The sequence below is a fragment of the Saccopteryx bilineata genome, chromosome 3 (genome assembly GCF_036850765.1).
Source record: "Saccopteryx bilineata isolate mSacBil1 chromosome 3, mSacBil1_pri_phased_curated, whole genome shotgun sequence".
NCBI classification, from domain to species: domain Eukaryota; kingdom Metazoa; phylum Chordata; class Mammalia; order Chiroptera; family Emballonuridae; genus Saccopteryx; species Saccopteryx bilineata.
Window position 1 is genome coordinate 275,529,734 of NC_089492.1, and position 19,847 is coordinate 275,549,580.

The window sequence follows — 19,847 nt, forward strand, 5'->3', positions numbered from 1 at the left end:
CAAATTGTTCTCCCAGCCTCCACTCTCTCCCACACCCATCCATTCTGCACATTGTAGCAGGACTCACCTCCTTAAAGCACAGATTTGATTTTGTCACTTCAATACTCAAGTACCTTCAATGGCTCCTGTAAAGCCAGACGGGCCCATGCAGGTTCGCATTGGATTCGGACAGATGGTAATGAAACAACGGAGCCAAGAACTGGTGGGCCATTAGCTTTAATCCTAGCGAGTAAATACACACACTGGGCTCCAAAACCCACTCATTCAGTGCTCACAAAGCCACTGATTTATCCGAGTTTCCTAGAATCAAAGGTTCCTAGCTCACCAGACTTATTCACCTCTGTTCCCCATCTCCTTCTCCCTGTACAAACTCTGCACAAACTAGCTTCTCCCTCAGCACTCCACCATCTTGGCTGCTTCTGGCCTCCTCCACATGGCCTTTCTTTTTTTTATTTTACAGAGACAGAGAGTGAGTCAGAGAGAGGAATAGACAGGGACAGACAGACATGAACAGAGAGAGATGAGAAGTATCAATCATTAGTTTTTCGTTGCGCGTTGCAACACCTTAGTTGTTCATTGATTGCTTTCTCATATGTGCCTTGACCGTGGGCCTTCAGCAGACTGAGTAACCCCTTGCTGGAGCCAGTGACCTTGGGTTCAAGCTGGGGGGCTGTTGGTCAAATAAGTTTGTAAACATGATATATATGTTTGCTCGCTTGTGACTTATAATGGGTGTGGGGGACAGGCTATAAGCAGGCCAGGTTGTTGTAGCCTGAGGTTTGGTTTTGGGACTGGGCTTTTCCCCACACCCTTGACTGATTGTATGATCTGGGTGGTGCACTCTCATGAGGAATGCAATTATGCCTTGGATAAGTGACTTTGTATCAGAGACTTCCTTGTTTGTATATTGGATTAGGAGATTTTGGTTTTCTACACTATAAAGTGGGACAGACCAGGAGCTCGGACACACAGTTCCTGCTATCACAATTGCAGGGGCTCCCCTGATCCCTTGCCCTTCATGGGAAGAGCTGGTTTTCTGCTTTTCCCTTGTCTTCTTTTGTGGTTTGCCTGTCTTGGTGAGACACCAATAAATAGGATGGCTCCCCATCCTCTGACTCCGCCATTTCTTTATCGTCTGCCCGAATCCAATGGGAACCTGCATGTGAATGGTCACGATGGCGGCTCCTGGCCTTACAGGGGCTTTTGCTCAAACCAGATGAGCCCGTGCTCAAGCTGGTGAGCTCGAGGTCTCGAACCTGGTTCCTCTGCATCCCAGTCCGATGCTCTATCCACTGCGTCACTGCCTGGTCAGGCCTCCACCGCCTGGTCAAGCCTCCACATGGCCTTTCTGTGCTCTCCTTTCAGGAACCGAGAGAGAGCTAGCTCCTGGTCTGCCCCACTTTATAGCATAGAAATCAAAACCTTTAATCCAATCTACAAACAAGGAAGTCTCTGGTACAAAGTCATTTATCTGAGGCATGATGGGATTCCTCATGAGAATGCACCACCCCACATCAAAAAGGATAAGAAAGGCTTAGTCCTAAAACCAAGCCCCAGGCTACAAGGATTCTACCTGCCCGCCCCCAACACACATTAATATAATCACGCCCATCCCAAGCAAGAAGGGCAACTAATATCATCACCTGGGCGACGTGGGCAGTGCCATATTTAATAAAGTGAGCATAATATATTTTATCTGCCCAACAGCTCCCCATCACCTTTAAAATAGCCAAGCATTGAAGAGGCTTCATCCAGGGCCTCTCTTCTCCTCCCAGTCCCCATCCCCCTGCCCCTTTGGACATCTGCTGAATTGAAGCTTCCCTCTACAGCAGGGCTCTTCTCTCTCTCTCTCTCTCTTCCTCTGCTCTCACTCTTTCCCCAACTCACTTCCACTCAATCCTTATTACTCTCAGTTTAGATGTTATTTCTTCCCTACCCACCAACATCTGGGCTGAACTAGGTGCCCCAGCAAGAGGCTTACGTAATACCCTATTTAAAGATAATAGCTGTTTGTCTTTCCTGCTATGCAACATATTCTGTGAGATAAGAAAGAAGATGTCTATTCATACCACTGCTATTCAAAAATAGTACTGGAAGTTCTAGCCAGAGTGATTAGGCAAACTGTAAAGGAAGAAGTAAAATGATCTCTATTTATAGATGCCATGATCTTATACGTAGAAGCCCAAAAGATTTTACAGGAAAAAACCTTTAAAACAAATTCAGCAAAGTTGTAGGAGGCAATATCAGCACGCAAAAATCACTAGCAAGAAATAGATAGGAAATAAAGGAAAAAATAAAATAAGTATATAAAGATCACTAGCAATGAACAACCTAAAAAGGAAATTAAGAAAACAATTCCATTTATAATAGTCTCAAAAAAGTTCAAGACTTGTACAATGAAAACTTCAAAATGCCATTGAAAAAAATTAAAGAAACCTGATCTGTGGTGGCAGTGGATAAGGCGTTGACCTGGAACACAGGTCTCAGGTTTGAAGCTCTGAGCTTGCCCAGTCAAGGCACATACAAGAAGCAACTACTGAATTGATGCTTCCCGCTTTTCCTCCCTTCTCTCTCTCAAAACCGATAAATAGACCGGAGTGCGGGACTGAGAGAGAGCCATCATGGCGGCCAAGCGCAAGTCTAAGTTGTCCAAGAATCTGCTGCGTATGAAGTTCATGCAAAGGGGACTAGACTCAGAAACCAAGAAACAACTGGAAGAGGAAGAAAAGAAAATCATTAGTGAAGAGCACTGGTACTTGGATTTGCCAGAACTTAAAGAAAAAGAGAGTTTCATAATAGAAGAGCAGAGTTTCCTGTTCTGTGAAGATCTTCTCTATGAAAGAATGTCATTCAGAGGATTTAATCCTGAGGTTGAGAAATTAATGCTTCAGATGAATGCTAAGAACAAAGCAGAAGTTGAAGAAGAAACTGTAGAGCTTGATGTGTCAGATGAAGAAATGGCTAGAAGGCCTGACCTGTGGTGGTGCAGTGGATAAAGCGTTGACCTGGATATGCTGAGGTTGCCAGTTCGAAACCCTGGGCTTGCCTGGTCAAGGCACATATGGGAGTTGATGCTTCCAGCTCCTCCCCCCCTTCTCTCTCTCTCTCTCCTCTCTCTCTCCCTGTCTCTCCCTCTCCTTTCTAAAATGAATAAAAAAATAAGAAAATAAAAAAGAAATGGCTAGAAGATATGAGACCTTGGTGGGGACAATTGAAAAAAAGTTTACCAAAAAAAGAGACTGTGCCAAAAAAAAAAAGAGAGACTGCCAATTATGATGAAGATGAAAACGGAGACATAAAACCAATTAAAGCAAAGAAGATGTTCCTGGCCCTGGCCGGTTGGCTCAGCGGTAGAGCGTCGGCCTGGCGTGCGGGGGACCCGGGTTCGATTCCCGGCCAGGGCACACAGGAGAAGCACCCATTTGCTTCTTCACCCCCACCCCCTCCTTCCTCTCTGTCTCTGTCTCTCTGTCTCTCTCTTCCCCTCCCGCAGCCAAGGCTCCATTGGAGCAAAAAGATGGCCCGGGCGCTGGGGATGGCTCCTTGGCCTCTGCCCCAGGCGCTAGAGTGGCTCTGGTCGCCGCAGAGCGACGCCCCGGAGGGGCAGAGCATCACCCCCTGGTGGGCAGAGCGTCGCCCCCTGGTGGGCAGAGCGTCTCCCCCTGGTGGGCGTGCCGGGTGGATCCCGGTCGGGCACATGCGGGAGTCTGTCTGACTGTCTCTCCTCGTTTCCAGCTTCAGAAAAATACACAAAAAAAAAAATACAAAAAAAAAAAAAAAAAAAAAAAAGATGTTCCTAGAGCCCAAAGACTGAAATGGATGCCTTAAGATACGGCTCAGGAATACTTTGTGAGAGTTAACGTATTTTGGAACTCATTCCACTGGTTTCTGTACACTTGTTAATATTGTGATGTTTATTTGTAAAGATATGTATAGTTTTGGAAACATGCTGTTTCTGAAACAGATGTGTGATGGATGTTATGCATCCTTTGCTTCATGCTATAAATCAAGAGTGGGTTTGTAGCCCTTGATCTTCAAATCTACAAAGGTACTTCCTGTACATGTTTGCTTCCTGAAAAGTTCTGACCCCAGAGTCTTTTACTGTATCTCTTCAGTCACTGACCTTAAATCAACTCATAAATTAATACCAGTGTTTAAATTATCCTTATGTTTATATTTTACTTTAAATTATTAATAATGTCAAGCCAATTCATACATTTTGGACTCAAATGTAATGTGAATTATATGTAAATTCATCAAAGACAAACTTGCCTCTCCAGCCTAAGTATTTGCATGCTCCTAAGTCAGTCAGTTTGTGGAATTACAGTTTTTTGTTTAAAGCTTTTAATTAATAAAAAAATAATGTTCTGCAAAAAACCAATAAATAAAATATTTTTAAAAACTTAAAGAAGACCAAAAGAAATAAAAAGATGGATCAGAAGGCTTAATATTATTAAGATAGCAAAACTCTCCAAATGATCTACAGGTTCAACGCAATCCCTACCAAAATCTCAGTTGCTTGTTTTTCTTTCTTTTTTAAAAATTGACAAGCTAATCCTAAAATTCATGTGATGTAAGGAAACCCAGAATAGCTAAAATATCTTGTAAAAGAAAAAAAAAAGATGAACTGAACAAAATTGGAGGACTTATGCTTCCAGACCTCAAACCTTACTACATATCAAGACAGTGTGGTGTTGGCATAAAGGATAGAAATATAGATTAATGAAATAGAATTCAGAGTACAGAAATAAGCCCTTATATTTTTGGTCAACTAATTTTTTTTTTTTTTTTTTTTTTTACAGAGACAGTGAGAGAGTCAGAGAGAGGGATAGACAGGGACAGACAGACAGAACGGAGATGAGAAGCATCAATCACTGCGACACCTTTCAGGCGTCACCAAACTACGGCCTGCCCGCAGGACGCATGTGGTCCCCTGAGGCCATTTATCCGCCCCCGCCCCACTCCCGGAAGGGGCACCTCTTTCATTGGTCAGTGAGAGTAGCACTGTATGTGGCGGCCCTCCAACGGTCTGAGGGACAGTGAACTGGCCCCCTGTGTAAAAAGTTTGGGGACCTCTGCTTGCTTTCTCATATGTGCCTTGACCATGGGGCTACAGCAGACCCAGGAACCCCTTGTTGAGCCAGCGACCTTGGGTCCAAGCTGGTGAGCTTTTTGCTCAAACCAGATGAGCCCGCACTCAAGCTGGTGACCTCGGGGTCTCAAACCTGGGTCCTCAGCATCCCAGTCCGACACTCTATCCACTGCGCCACCACCTGGTCAGGCTGGTCAACTAATTTTTGATGAGTACCAAGAAAATTCCATTCAATTTGGCACTAGTAACTAAGGCTGAATTTACACATATGCCTGGCATACAGTAGGGGCTGAGGCAATGGTAAACATCATTATTGGTAATTTGGGTTCCCTTCTAATGTCTCTTAGATCTCATGGGTCCCCAAACCTTGGTATCTCAGCACCTCTGGTGGTTAACAGCAGACTTTCAAATGGTATTGCTTTTGCTATATTTAATCAAGTTAACAAATTTCCAAACTCACAGAAAGGTCTGTTGATGGCCACCTACCTTTCCCATCAATCTTTCGAAGTGAGAATACAGTCCTTGCAAAGGCTCCGGCTTTCCCTCAGGACTCTATATACATTGTCAGGAAAATGATGTTTTTAGAAAAGTTCTTTGCTAGCTGTAACCTTGATTGAAATCAACTCAACAAATGTTTAAGACTTTTTATTTTTAGACATTTTTCTTTAAGCATTTCATCTCTTTTATTGATTCAGTGGCCAAGTTAGGCAGCATCTGCTCAGTTAGGAAAGGCACCTGTCAGAAACAAAATGGATTGCAAGATCTCTGTCACAGGAGGCCAGCTGTAGACCCCTTGAGAGCAGGGACCGTGACTCAATGTATTTAGTAGCACCTCAACTTGCACACAGGAGCTCCTTAAAGGACTTTTATCAGTTAAAACAAAACACTGAAACCCTTTTATTTCCTTCTCCTCACCTCTTTACCTTCCCTTCTTTCCTCCATGTCTAAGCTTTCATTTAGTAAAACAACATATACCAGAAGATAACTCCTCTCATAATTTCAGGACCAGTCTACTGTGGGCATAAGAGTCTGGTTTTAGGGCTGAACAATTTTTTTTTTTTTTTTGGAAAGAATACATTTAGGAAACATATCTATTTGGAGCTTCGGTCCTTAAAGAATTGGTCTTGCCCTGGTTCTACACCTTGCTCATTGGACCTAAGGGGTAGGGAGTGAAGCAGGAATCCTTAGAGCTTGGGTGGGTTTAGAAAGGGCTCCTTTTGCTACAATCACGGAAGCTCAAAGGAGGCTACCAAAGTGGCTTTGCCCCCCGCTTTTGGCTTAGAAGCTAGACCCCTGACCTCCACTCAGACACATAAACAAGTCTGCCCTCCTCTTGTTCAGCCCACAAATGAATCCATGTTCTTTGAACCGGGATGGTGGAGAAATGTGTGATACAACAAAAAAGATGGACTTTGGAGTCAAAGAGATATGGATTTGAGTCTTTGCAACTTGCTAGCTGTGTGACTTTGGAGAAGTACTTTTTCCTCTTTGAGTTTGAAGATCTCTGCACATGGAAAAGGAATATTCCCCAAGGTTATTGGGAAAAATAAATCCTATAAGATAACTTATGTGAAAGCACCTTGCAATGTGCCTGGTACATGGTGGCTATTTAAACACAGTATGGAGAAAAGATGTTTGGGAAGGAAGAATTTGCCAGTATTTTTCCAGACATAGTCAAATGAGCATCTTTCTAGTGGGATGACATGAGCTCTGTGACCCAGGGGTCAGGCCTCTTACCTCCCTGAGTCTCAATTTTTCCTCAAAAGTGATTCTAACCCCAAGAGGGAGAGATTCCTAGAGTTTGAGGTTAAATGTCAGAGTGCATCACTTTCTGTAACAGAATAAGGATGTATTACCTTGTTTCCAACATGCCTTCAATTGTAAGATGCACAATTGATTAAAAACAAAACAAAACAGCCTTTTGGGAGAGAGAGAGAGACAACTACATTAATGGACCCATCAATTTTATGAAACATTCTGATTTCAGAATCATTAAAATGTAATAAAATGTTTTGCAATTGAAGAAACATCATAATAGCAATGCTGGCTCCCAGTTATTAAGCATTTGCTGGTGCCAGGCACGACTAGAGTTACTAAGACCATGACTTGTCATTGTAACCCACTAAGGCCGCTGTTATCAATCCTGCTTCACGGCTAGGAAACCAAATACAGAGAGGCCAAGTCGCTTCTCCAAGGCCACAACTCCAGGAAGTAGGGCTTGGAAGGCAGGTCTTCTTAATTCCAAAACGCTTTCCCCTCTCAGTAGATTGCATTCCAGGATAAGGAGTCAAAGAGATCAGCTCTCTCTAGAGAAATGATCTATGAATGGGATACTTTGAATGTGTCCTGAATCTATGTAAGGGGACTAGGAAGGGTGTAGGCAACATAGAGTTTTAATCTAATCAGACTTCAAATACTGGTCCTTGGAAAGAACGTGCTAACCGTAGAGTGAGGATTACTCAGAATCCAGATCGAGAGGAGCCAAGAAATGAGACTGAGACAGGTTTCTTGCACCTGGAGAGGGAGGAGGGGCCCTGACCAGCCACCAGGCTCATTCCAGGCCCATGGACAATGCAATGAGTTTTGTCCTAGAGGCCATTATTCCTCAAGGTCATCCTATTCCTTCTCAGTCTTTACTAATGAATTAGAAACCTTTGGAGAAGAATTCAGTTTTCCCCTTCACCTTTCTTAAAGAGGGAAACATTTGCTGACCAATCAATCATTCTGAGCTAGCTAGCGGTCATCTAGTACTGGAATAAGTCACAAATTAACGAGTTAGTTTTCTGGTTGGTTAGTCCAGTTAATTCCCTGATTATGGGATTAACCAGTTCGCTCTGCAAAGCTGTGGATATGGCCCTTGCTCTGATATGACCCAGTTGTGACACTCTTGGGAGCATGCCCTGACCCCTGACCAGAAAACCTCTGGGCTAATTGTCTGTCTTTCTGTCTAGCTATCATGTTTAAGGAGACAGAGCCAAACCCACATCATTGGATTTCCAACATAGCTCTACCTCCTCAGATGACAAAGAGTATTCCACAGCCTTTTGGTAAGGAGGTGGCAGTGATTTGGACATGGTGGAGGTGGAGCAGGGCAGGGCAGGGCAGGGTGGGTTGAAGGTTGCCTGAAGCATCAGGGATTGCATGAGATGCCCCTGTCGACCTGACCAGAAGGAACTCATTGTGAAGCTGCCAGAGGAGAAATGTGCTTCTTGGTCTTGACTGGAGTAGGCTCATCAGACAGTGGCCGAGACAGCACCGGGGGGTGGGTTGGGAAGGGGTCACCGAGTCTCCACGTGGACATCAACAGGGCTGAAGGTCAGAGTTGCAGGATGTTGGCTGCTGCTGCTGTTTGGACCCTGGGCAGAAGGGGAGGCTGGCTTGGGGCCCTTGGGCTCCAGCTCCCGCCTTGCCCTCATTTTCCTGCAATGAGATACACATGCGTGGTTGAGCCTCACCCCTCAGATTCCCCAGGAAGCGGTTCTGTGACTATGGCTCTGGCAAAGAGATTAGTACAGATCATCATTAAATCATGTTGCTTAATTGCCAATTGCAGAATTTCACAACTGGAAGGGACCTTAGGCATCAGCTAGTCTGACCCTTCAATTCTTTGTTTAATCTAGATTAGATATTTAATTTAATTTAATTTTTTCCTATTAATGAATGAGTTGAAGTGTCGGGTTGTATTAAAACAAAACAAAGACATTACATTTTTGGTAGTGTAAGTTAAATTGTGCAGCCTCATTATGCTTGCTAAGTTTATTGCTAAAAATATTTAGTAACATTTATCATAATTGAGAAGCAAATGTACTAAAAATATATAATCTGATTTCATTTCCTATGCCATGAAATTCAATAATTAACAACAATCTTTCATTCTCATGTCTACATGACATTTCATCTTGTTGACCTATCAAAATTCTTTTATAAAATTTCAAATTTCTATGATGTAGTTGGACTTAAGTCTTTTAATTTTGATTTCTTCCCTGAAAAGGATAACCTTCAAGCAAAATTGACTAGAGGTGACAACACAAAATTTATTCTTTATGCAATCAGTTATATTATTTTATTTCCTCTTATTTGGTCCCAGAAAATGGAGTCACATTTACATGCATTTCAGTATTTGTCACCTTAAATTTCCATGTATTCATGTCCTGTCCACTAAATACACCTAATAGAAGACACCCCAAGAGAAAAAGTTTGAGACATCCCTCTATTATCTAGATATGTACAGGTGTTTACCACAGCGCTTGAGGCCTTTAACATTGTCATACTTAAAATATTTAAAAAATATTTCTCCAAATACAAAACTATTCGGTCACTGTGAAGCTTTCAAAAAAGGACCCACAGGGCCTGACCGGTGGTGGCACAGTGAATTGGATGAAGCATTGACCTGGAATGCTGAGGTCACCAGTTCGAAACCCCGGGTTTGCCTGGTCAAGGCACATATGGGAGTTGGTGCTTCCTGCTCCTCCCCCCTTCTCTGTGTCTCTCTCCTCTCTCTCTAAAAATGAATAAATAAAATCTAAAAAAAAGGACCTACAAAGGTCTGGAGCATTTGATTATGGACTCATGGATACTGCTGGGCACACGACAGGCATCCACAAGTGTTAGTTCCCGTTCATTCTGGCATCACTGAGCGGATCAGACAGTTCCAAAGCCCAGGCTATCCCATACCTGTTGTACATCTTCAGCAAGATCAGAACCACGGTGAAGATGATGATGACAATCACCACAATGGCAGCAACGATGGCCCCAGAACCTAGGAGGAGAGGAGTGGAGATGGCAGACGGGCAAACTGAAATGCAGAGGAGCATTCAGAGACTGGAGGAGCCCCTACTGAGGCACCTGGCATCCACTGGGTCAGCGGGAGGGAGAGAGAGAATTGCTGAACCTCACTGCTGACCCAAAAGTCACATCTAGAGTGGCAGGGCACCCCTACTCACAATAGGGCTTGGGGGGCCACATCCTCAGCACATCACCTGCCAAAATTCTACCTCAGGCCAAGTCTTGTTCTTATCAGCTTTAACACAGCTTCAAATTTCTTTTGTGAAGCAGGCAAGCAAAATACCTTTTCCTCTTTTTTTTTTTTTTTCCTTTTTTACAGAGACAGAGAATCAGAGAGAGGGATACATAGGGACAGACAGACAGGAACAGAGAGAGATGAGAAGCATCAATCATTAGTGTTTCGTTGTGACAGCTTAGTTGTTCATTGATTGCTTTCTCATATGTGCCTTGACCGCGGGCCTTCAGCAGACCGAGTAACCCCTTGCTCGAGCCAGCGACCTTGGGTCCAAGCTGGTGAGCTTTGCTCAAACCAGATGAGATGAGCCCGCGCTCAAGCTGGCAACCTCCGGGTCTCGCATCCCAATCTGACGCTCTATCCACTGCGCAACCGCCTGGTCAGGCCCCCTTTCCTCTTTTTTTTTATAATAGGAAAGTATAATATACAATTTTTGTAGATAACTTTGAAAATATAAATGCAAGCAAGAAAAGGGAGAGAATAAAAACCTCATTGCCGGCCCTGGCCGGTTGGCTCAGTGGTAGAGCGTCGGCCTGGTGTGCGGAAGTCCCTGGTTCGATTCCCGGCCAGCGCACACAGGAGAAGTACCCATCTGCTTCTCCACCCCTACCCTTTTCCTTCTTCTTTGTCTCTCTCTTCCCCTCCCACAGCCAAGGCTCCATTGGAGCAAAGATGGCCCGGGCGCTGGGGATGGGTCTATGGCGTCTGCCTCAGGTGCTAGAATGGCTCTGGTCGCGACAGAGCGAGGCCCTGGATGGGCAGAGCGTCGCCCCCTGGTGGGCGTGCCGGGTGGATCCCGGTCGGGCACATGCGGGAGTCTGTCTGACTGCCTCCCCGTTTCCAGCTTCAGAAAAATACAAAAAAAACCCCAACAATCTCATTGCCCCAAGAACCACTGATTGTCTATCCATATATACATTCACCAATATGATTGTGCATGTGTATATTAAATATGTGTTACTCTTTAATTTATTAGTCCTATGTCTGAAAATCCATCTTAAAGAAAAATTCATAAATATGGAAAATAGCCACTTAATAAAAATAGAACCATGTTCCATCTACCATTTTATAACAATATCTGATCATCTTTTCATGTATATATTATTCTTCCTTTTATGTCTGTATAGTACTCTATTGTTTAGACATGCCGTAATTTGTTTACCAATTCCCTACTGAGGATATTTATGTTGTTTTCCATTTTGCTCTATTAGAACAAGGCTATTATTATTATTATTTTTTTTAGAGAGGAGAGGGAGAGGGAGAGAGAGAGAAGTGGGGGAGGAGTTGGAAGCATCAACTCCCATATGTGCCTTGACCAGGCAAGCCCAGGGTTTCGAACCGGCGACTTCAGCATTTCCAGGTCGACGCTTTATCCACTGCGCCACCACAGGTCAGGCCAGAACAAGGCTATTATTGTAGCATAATGTCTCGGGCTCTGATTTCAATATCAACTTTCAGTTGCAACGTCCAACTCTAATTTTAGATTTAAAGTCAACATCCCTTGTCAAAATGATATTGAAAAGATAGAAAATTATATAAAAGGTTTATACTTTAAACCAATCTATTTGATTCTGGGAAGTTTATCTTAGGGGATAATTCTAAATATAGAAGGAAAAAAAAAACCTGTATGAATGAAGATGTTTACTGTATTCCATTTTTCAAGTTCTAAATATGAGAATGGTTCAATAAGGTATGGCACACCTATCCCATGAAATATTATACTATAATTTAACTAATGATTATGAAGATATGATAACATGGGAACACTTAGGATGGTTTAAAGTATAGCAAATAGAATATGGTATTAGCTATACGCACTCACAAATACATACATATGCATTATGTTGCAACTATCAAATATGTGTAGACAAACATAATGTTGAGCAAAAGAAGCCAAATGCATGGTATGATTACATGTATATAAAGTTCAAAGCCAGGTAAAACTAATCTCTGGTGGTAGAAGTCAGAATAGTGGGTGCCTTGGGTGGATGGGGGATAGTGATTGCAAGGGGCACCACGACTTCTGGGGTACTGGTAGTGGTCTGTTTCTTGGCCTGGGGGCTGGTTACACATGTGTGTTGACTTTGTGAAAATTCATCCAGCTGTACATTTATCATTTGTGCACTTTTTGAATGTATGTAATGCTTTTATAAAAGGTTTATTTAAAACAAACAAACAAACTATGGGCTTGACTTGTGGTGGCACAGTGGATAAAGCATCAACCTGGAATGCTACGGTCGCCAGTTTAAGACTCTGGGCATGCCTGGTCAAGGCACATATGGGAGTTGATGCTTCCTGCTCCTCCCCTATGCTCTCTCTCTCTCTCCCCTCTTTAAAATGAATAAAAATAAAAAAATTAAAAAATGGCCCTGGCCGGTTGGCTCAGCGGTAGAGCGTCGGCCTGGTGTGTGGGGGACCTGGGTTCGATTCCTGGCCAGGGCACACAGGAGAAGCGCCCATTTGCTTCTCCACCCCCTCCCCCTCCTTCCTCTCTGTCTCTCTCTTCCCCTCCCGCAGCCGAGGCTCCATTGGAGCAAAGATGGCCCGGGCGCTGGGGATGGCTCCTTGGCCTCTGCCCCAGGCGCTAGAGTGGCTCTGGTCTCGGCAGAGCGACGCCCCGCCCCAGAGGGGCAGAGCATCGCCCCCTGGTGGGCGTGCAGGGTGGATCCCAGTCCGGGGCATGCAGGAGTCTGTCTGACTGTCTCTCCCCATTTCCAGCTTCAGAAAAATACAAAAAATATAAATAAATAAAAAAAATAAAAAATAAAAAAATATTCCTGACCGGGCGGTGGCGCAGTGGATAGAGAGTTGAACTTGTATGCAGAGGACCCAGGTTCGAGACCCCTGGGCCGCCAGCTCAAGCGCTGGCTCATCTGGTTTGAGCAAAGCTCACCAGCTTGGACCCAAGGTCGCTGGCTTGAGCAAGGGGTTACTCGGTCTGCTGTAGCCCCATGGTCAAGGCACATATGAGAAAGCAATCAATGAACAACTAAGGTGATGCAATGAAAAACTAATAATTGATGCTTCTCATCTCTCTCCGTTCCTGTCTGTCTCTGTCTATCCCTCTCTCTGACTCTCTCTCTGTCTCTGTAAAAAAAAATAAAAATAAATAAATAAAAACTATGTGGTGCGCTCTCCCTCCCAGGAGCATGCCCACGCCTTTCCCTTGTCGTCTTCTTTCCCCACAAGCATGCATCTCCTAAACTCTAAGGGTCTCCACAAGACTTGCAACCAGGGGAGCAACAGCAGTGGCAGCTCATCCCGGGCTAACCCCTGAGCCTGCCTCCAAGTCCGCTCTGCTCTGACTTCCCAGTGAGCCGAAGCAGCCCGCCCGGCTCGCTCCTGTTGCTTCTTCCATCGTAAGCCCCTCCTTGTTTCACTGCCTCCAGTTTAATAAACATACTCTCAAAATAAAACAAACAAACAAACAAAAACAATATCCATAGGAAGAAAGACTGGAAGGAAAAAAAGAGGGCTTCGGGATGATCACTTAGTAAGTTTTATAATGTCCAATCCCTGGGGTGTATCCCCGAGACTAATAGAATGATGCTTGTCACCTGCAATTGAAAAATAAAAAAGGAGGGGAACTCAGTGATGATAGTGTAGTTCAGGGCTTTTTTAACCTTGGCTGGGCCGTCCTTTGTGGTGGGGCTGTCCTGTGCATTAGGGGATGTTAGCAACATTCATGGCCCCTTCCCACTAGACATGGGTAGCACTTCTCTTCTCTTTCTCACCTCGTACTGACAACCAAAAACATCTCCAGACATTGCCAAATGTCCCCTGGTGGTAGAGTTGCCAAATAAAATACAGGCTACCCATTTAAATTAGAATTTCTGGCAATGAATCGTTTTTTAGTATGTCTCAAATATTGCACGGCTCACCCTTATACTAAAAAAAAATATTATTGTTTACCTTAAAGCAGTGGTCCTCAACCTTTTTTGGGCCACGAACCGGTTTAATGTCAGAAAATATTTTCACAGACCGGCTTTTAGGGTGGGATGGATAAATGTATCACGTGACTGAGACAAGCATTAAGAATGAGTCTTAGACGGATGTAACAGAGAGATCTGGTCATTTAAAAAAAAAAACCATCATTCAGACTTAAATATAAATAAAATGAAAATAGTGTAAGTTATTTATTCTTTTTCTGCGGACCGGTACCAAATGGCCCATGGACCGGTACCAGTCTGCGGCCTGGGGGTTGGGGACCACTGCCTTAAAGTCTGAATAAACTGGGTGTCCTGTGTATTTATTTGCTAAATCTGGTAACCCTATATAAGTGGGCAAAATCGCCTGGTTGAGAGCCACTGATTTCAGATAAATAAAAACAGAGCTATTCCCATCTTGCTGACAGTGATTCAACCTGCCCTGCACTCCCCTTCACACTTGTTTTGAAATGTACCCCAGTAGGCCTCCACACCCTGTAGGCCTCCACACCCAGCATGAAACAGGGTAACACATGGGACCCTGTCCCAAGAGTGACCCTTTGTGTGTTTCCATAGGAAGAAAAAACATCCTGTCCCTAATCCAGCTTCCTGCCAGCACCAGAGCCTGGGACTGTTGATCTCTGGGGACACTTCACACGTACCCAGAGGCCTGTTCCATTTGCAGAGGTCTATACCAAGTCAACTGAAATGACTGAAATGGATCCAGACTTCCCCTGATACAATCAACTAGTTTTCTGAGCAGTGGCCCTCAGATTTTTTTCTCCTGGGCACCCCTTGTTCCTGGCAAATGGTGCCCCTGGGCTAAGTTGTCCCCACTACATTCATTTACTCCTTTGTGAACTGATGGGATGTTTTTGTCTTGCAAAAATAACATGAAACTAGCTACATCTTAAGGTGACCTATTTAGGGACATTTTACAAAAGATTCAAATTTCCATTGCCCTCAAAACTTTCTAATGAAAATAATAGTAATAATAATAATAATAATAATACCGTTAGGTACTTAGGATTCCTCGAGCTATTCTAAGCTCTTTCTATGGATGACCTCTTTTAGTCCTCACACCTACCTTATGCGGTAGTTTCAGTAATATCCCCATCCTATAGGTGAGGAAACAGGCACAGAGCAGTGAAGTCACCCAGTTGGCAAGCGGTGGAACTGAGATGGAGACCCAGGCAGTCTGTCTCCAGAGACTACATTCTTGACCTCTCCACCAGGAGCTGACCACAACACTCGTCCCGCCACCCCTTCCCTAAGCTGCCAAGCCAAGTTGACCTTACTCTTGTATAGAAAGTCTTCTTCTCTGGTGGTCACGTTCAATGAGTAGAAGGTGGTATCTCCCAAAGGGGTGGCTGTGGTCATCTCGATCCTGGTGAGAATGAAAATGAAATTTTGTTTCAAATCAGAGTCAGCTTTATAAACCTTGTATGATGCTTCTTTGGTCTTTATCTGTATGATTGTAGAATCTTCAAGCCTTTAGTTTCTCTGAGCAGCAAAATAAAACAGGGTCCTTCACCATATATTGTGGGGAATTAAAAATACTTTCTGACATTTGTAAAAAAAAAATCATTTTTCAAAGCAGTTTAAATTTATTCAACAATATTTATTTAACTCCTCCTGGCTAGGTTTCACACAGAACGTCTAGACTGATCTTCTAGAAATTGCGTGAAGGAGGTTATTATTGCCATTCGATTGATGAAACTGACGCCCTCAAAACAACATGGAGCCCCAAGTGTACTCGGTACAATTTAATCCTGGATGTCTGCCTTCCATGCTAGCGGGTCTTTCACCACCTTTGCAACAATGCCTGAAATGATGGTCCTGCTTTCAAAAGTTTTATGATCAAAGGAGGCAAAGAAAAAAAAATCAGATGTTAAAATATTAACTAGGGGGCCTGACCTGTGGTGGCGCAGTGGGATAAAGCATCGACCTGGAACACTGAGGTTGCCGGTTCGAAACCCTGGGCTTGCCTGGTCAAGGCACATATGGGAGTTGATGCTTCCTGCTCCTCCCCCTTCTCTCTCTCTCCCCTCTCTCTAAAAATCAATTAAAAAATCAATAAAAAAAATATATTAACTAGGATTATTAAGTAGTTAGTGACATGAGCCATTGGGTTATGATTCCTAGGAAAAGATCAATTAGCATGGGCCAGCTTGGTTTGGGGGTGAGAGGAGGGAGAACAGAGATCAGATTGCACAAAGCCCTCAATGGGAAGAGAGTTAATGTACATGGAGCATTCACTGTGCACCAGGCTCTGTCTCAGGTGCCTTCACACACTGTATCAGCTCCTTTGATCCTCTCAACCATCTACATGTTGTGGCTGAGCAAACAGGCTCAGAGTGGTTGAGTGAATCAACCAAAGTCACACAGCTAGGAAGATGTGGAGCTTGGATTCAAACATACTCTCTGAGCACACAGTGTATCTTCTTTCCCTGACACCCGTAGCAATCAACATTCACAATCCAGCAATCTTGCACTGGAGGAGTGAGCCAGAAGGCATACAGTTAATATGATGTCACACCACCATAAACAAATGTTGAGATCCCCTATCAAGAATATTCTAAGCACAATGATATTATAAACAAATGCTCTGGATTCCCAGCATCAAGAAAGAAAGGGAAACAGACCAGGCTTTGCTTTTCTTCTTCAGAGCAGCTAAGCTTGTCTTACAGCCGCTGCCGTCTGGAGGCCAGTGAAGGCTCTCTGCTGAGAGAAGAATGATCCAGGCCTATCTGTAATCCTAGGAAGCTATGAGGCCTCACAACAGCCACTCCATCTTCTGGGGAAGAGATATTTTACACATTTAATAAAATATTGCCCTGGCTGGATAGCTCAGTTCATTAGAGCGCTGTTCTGATACACCAAGGTTGTGGGTTTGATCCCCAGTCAGGGCACATACAAGAATCAACCAATGAATATAGACGGGTGGAACAGCAAATTGATGTTTCTCTCTCTCTCTCTCTTTCTCCTTGCTTCCTCTCTCCCTCTAAAATAAAATTTTAAAATAAATAAAGCATACTTGTCTTTAACAAAATTTGTGCATGAATTTATTTTCTTTGCAAAAATAAGAAAAATTCAAAATTTTTGCATTGATTTGAGAGAAAGAGGAAGAAATAGAGAGAGAGAGAGAAAAGCATCAACTCATTTCACTCAGTTTTTCCATTTAGTTGTGTACTCATTGCTTCTTGGTTGTGCCTTGACCAGGGGTCAAGCCTGTGACCTTTAGTGCACTGGGTCACCGCTCATCCACTGAGCCACAGGGCTGGGAAATTTTTTTGCTTATAAAGAATAATATGCCTGACCTGTGGTAGCACACTGGGTAAAGTGTCGACCTGGAACGCTGAGGTCGCCAGTTCAAAACCCCAGGCTTTCCTAGCAAAGGCACATACGGGAGTTGATTCTTTCTGCTCCTCCCCCCCTCCCTCCCTTCTTCCTTCTCTTTCTCTCTCTCTCTCTTTCTGTTTCTCTGTCTCATCTCTCTAAAATGAATAAATAAAAAAATCTAAAAAAAAAAAAAAAGAATAATATAATAGGAGCCCATGAACCTAGCACTCAGATTGAAAAAATATATAATATCATACTTTCTTCTGTTCTTTATTTTTAAAAAAATAAACACCATTCAACTCCCTTTTCTATCCAATCATCTCCATTCCCCCTCCAAAATACTACTACCTTGGCTATTAATGAATATTTTTTTCATCAAATTTTTAAAAATGGTTTCTACACAAGTATATATCCATAAACAGGTGTAGTGTACACTTGTAAATGTAGCATAGACCCATAAACATAGTATATATTCATAACCCTTATATATATTGTGGTAGTTTCATGTGGGTCAACATATTTATTAAGCAAATATGAGCTGAGCACCTACTGTGCTGCGTGCTGGGAATACATCAGTGACCTGAAAGACAGACTTCTTGCTTCCAGAAGGTCACATTCTAGCAGAGGGAGACTGTAGGCTTGAGCACAGCATTCCTGGGGTTAAAAAACAATCACTTCCCCAGTGCTCAGACTTCAAAACCTGGCAGCAAAAGCCCTTCAAGGGTCATTTCCACCCTCTGTCTCCAGCCTTTCGGCTCCTCATACCAACATCTGCCGAACTGCTGTGACCAGGGGCCACTGCGTCATCCCCCGTCATTCCTGGTCTTTGCTGTCACTGGGCTGGCTGCCCCAGGCTTTGCCCTCTCCAGACCCCCACGGGGGGCTTCTCCCCTGAGCCCCTATCTCTGAGCTGCATCTCATCCAGACCCTCCCAGCTTCTGATGGAAACACCCCTCTATTGGGGTCAGGTCATCTGCACCCAGGCTGGGGGCTCGGTGGCTGTGGGCTGCCCTGCCCACGGGGCCTCAGCTTCAGAATGACCCTCTGTGGCCAGGCCCTGTTGATCCATAGAATGGATTTTGCCTTCACTTTCTCTGCTCTCCGTCAGGTCTAGGGTCCTCTCTGTCCCCTCCTCCTGAAGACCAGATCCTTGTACAAATATAACAAGCCACCACCCAAGTGCCTGGCACGTGGCAAGACCTTGTGCCAGGTACTTTTATTATCCATGCTTTGATTTAATTACCAAATGTACATGAAACTGGTTTTCCTCTTCCCTTGTTTCATATGAGAACCCCAAGACTTGGGGATACGAAGCTAACTGTCACACAGCCTGGAGACCAGCCCTAAGAACTTCCAAGTCTGTATCTCCCACTGCACACCCTGCTCTGGTACACACCTGTGGGGAGGGGAGGGGGTCCGGGACAAGTCACTATGAAACATGCACACTCGCACACGCACAGACACACACTGACCAGTAATGCAGCCGCCTAGGACACGGGCTCCTCTGCAGGATGACCTCCTGGGTCACCCTCCCGAGTTCCAGTGCAAGTCCCTTCTGGATGGGCCTGCTGCTCTTCCTTCTGCGAGAGCAGGAGCAGTCTCAGAGCACGTCTTGCCTCATCTCGGGACCGAGGGCTCTCAATTACCTCTCTGTTCCTGCCCCATCAGAGAAGGCGGGATGGGGGTGTGTGGAACATCGATGGCCAAGAATGTGGGTGTTTTCATATGTGGGGCCCAGTAAGTCTTGTTAACCAAGTGAGGTCCAGTAGTAGGGAGATTTTTAGTATCAAATATGCCTATGACCAGGGTCCATGGCTATAGAAAAGGGGGGAGTGTGCAGGGAGGGGGATGCTGGTTTTCACTGACAGAGGTTAATTTAATAATCATATCAACAACAATAATAATAAACCATGTGCCAGGCATGGTGCTCAGTGCTTTATGTGGAAGGTCTCATTTAATCCTCATACCTGTCTGGCAAGGACGGTGCAATCACTGTGCCCATTCTACAGGTGAGGAAACTGATGTTCGGAGCAGAGTGAAATCAATATAAACTTGGAAAGCTAATAATGTAGCTGTGCTAGAATTCAAGCTGGGTCTGTCTGATTCCACAGCCTCTTTTCCATTAATTCTCTGGGAGGCCAGTGAATACACAAGCTACAAATGGCCCAACACACAGGGCTCAAATCAACGTTGGGCTTTGACAGGAAAACCCACACAGGCTGGGGCACGTAGAGAGAGCCAGAGCCCTGACCTTGACTGGTCCTACCTTACCCGTCCCTGCCCTCGATAACAATGTGGACCTGTGTTCAGCAGAGCCTTAGTTACATTTACAGAATCAACAAGGAACTGTTGTTCCTTAGGCTGTTTACAAATGGCCTTGTGTGGGAGGTCAGTTCAGGAAGTGATGGAGGGTCATGACCATTTACACTCTGAGCGTCCCCTCTCTGTTTCTTGGTCAAGTATAAGC

The 19,847-nt window shown here is 44.2% G+C and overlaps 1 protein-coding gene and 1 pseudogene across 7 annotated transcripts in view; one reads left to right on the forward strand and one right to left on the reverse strand.

The window, feature by feature from the left end:
- The first annotated feature begins 2,621 nt into the window (after positions 1–2,621).
- LOC136330074 (M-phase phosphoprotein 6-like) lies at positions 2,622–5,918 on the forward strand (annotated as a pseudogene).
- Positions 5,732–19,847, reverse strand: part of NCMAP (non-compact myelin associated protein) — a 45,160-nt gene continuing 31,044 nt past the window's right edge. For 3 of the 7 annotated variants that reach the window (XM_066270082.1, XM_066270084.1, XM_066270085.1), the window contains 4 exons: positions 15,956–16,092; positions 15,337–15,425; positions 9,767–9,851; positions 5,732–8,512 (listed from right to left, as the gene is read on the reverse strand). In XM_066270082.1, the coding sequence (XP_066126179.1) occupies positions 8,371–8,512; positions 9,767–9,851; positions 15,337–15,425; positions 15,956–16,092 (453 nt within the window). In that variant the 3' untranslated portion in view covers positions 5,732–8,370. Of the gene's footprint in view, positions 8,513–9,766; positions 9,852–15,336; positions 15,426–15,955; positions 16,093–18,852; positions 18,961–19,847 lie in introns of those variants that run through there. The other 4 variants (XM_066270086.1, XM_066270087.1, XM_066270089.1 and 1 more) reach the window with 2 other exon arrangements.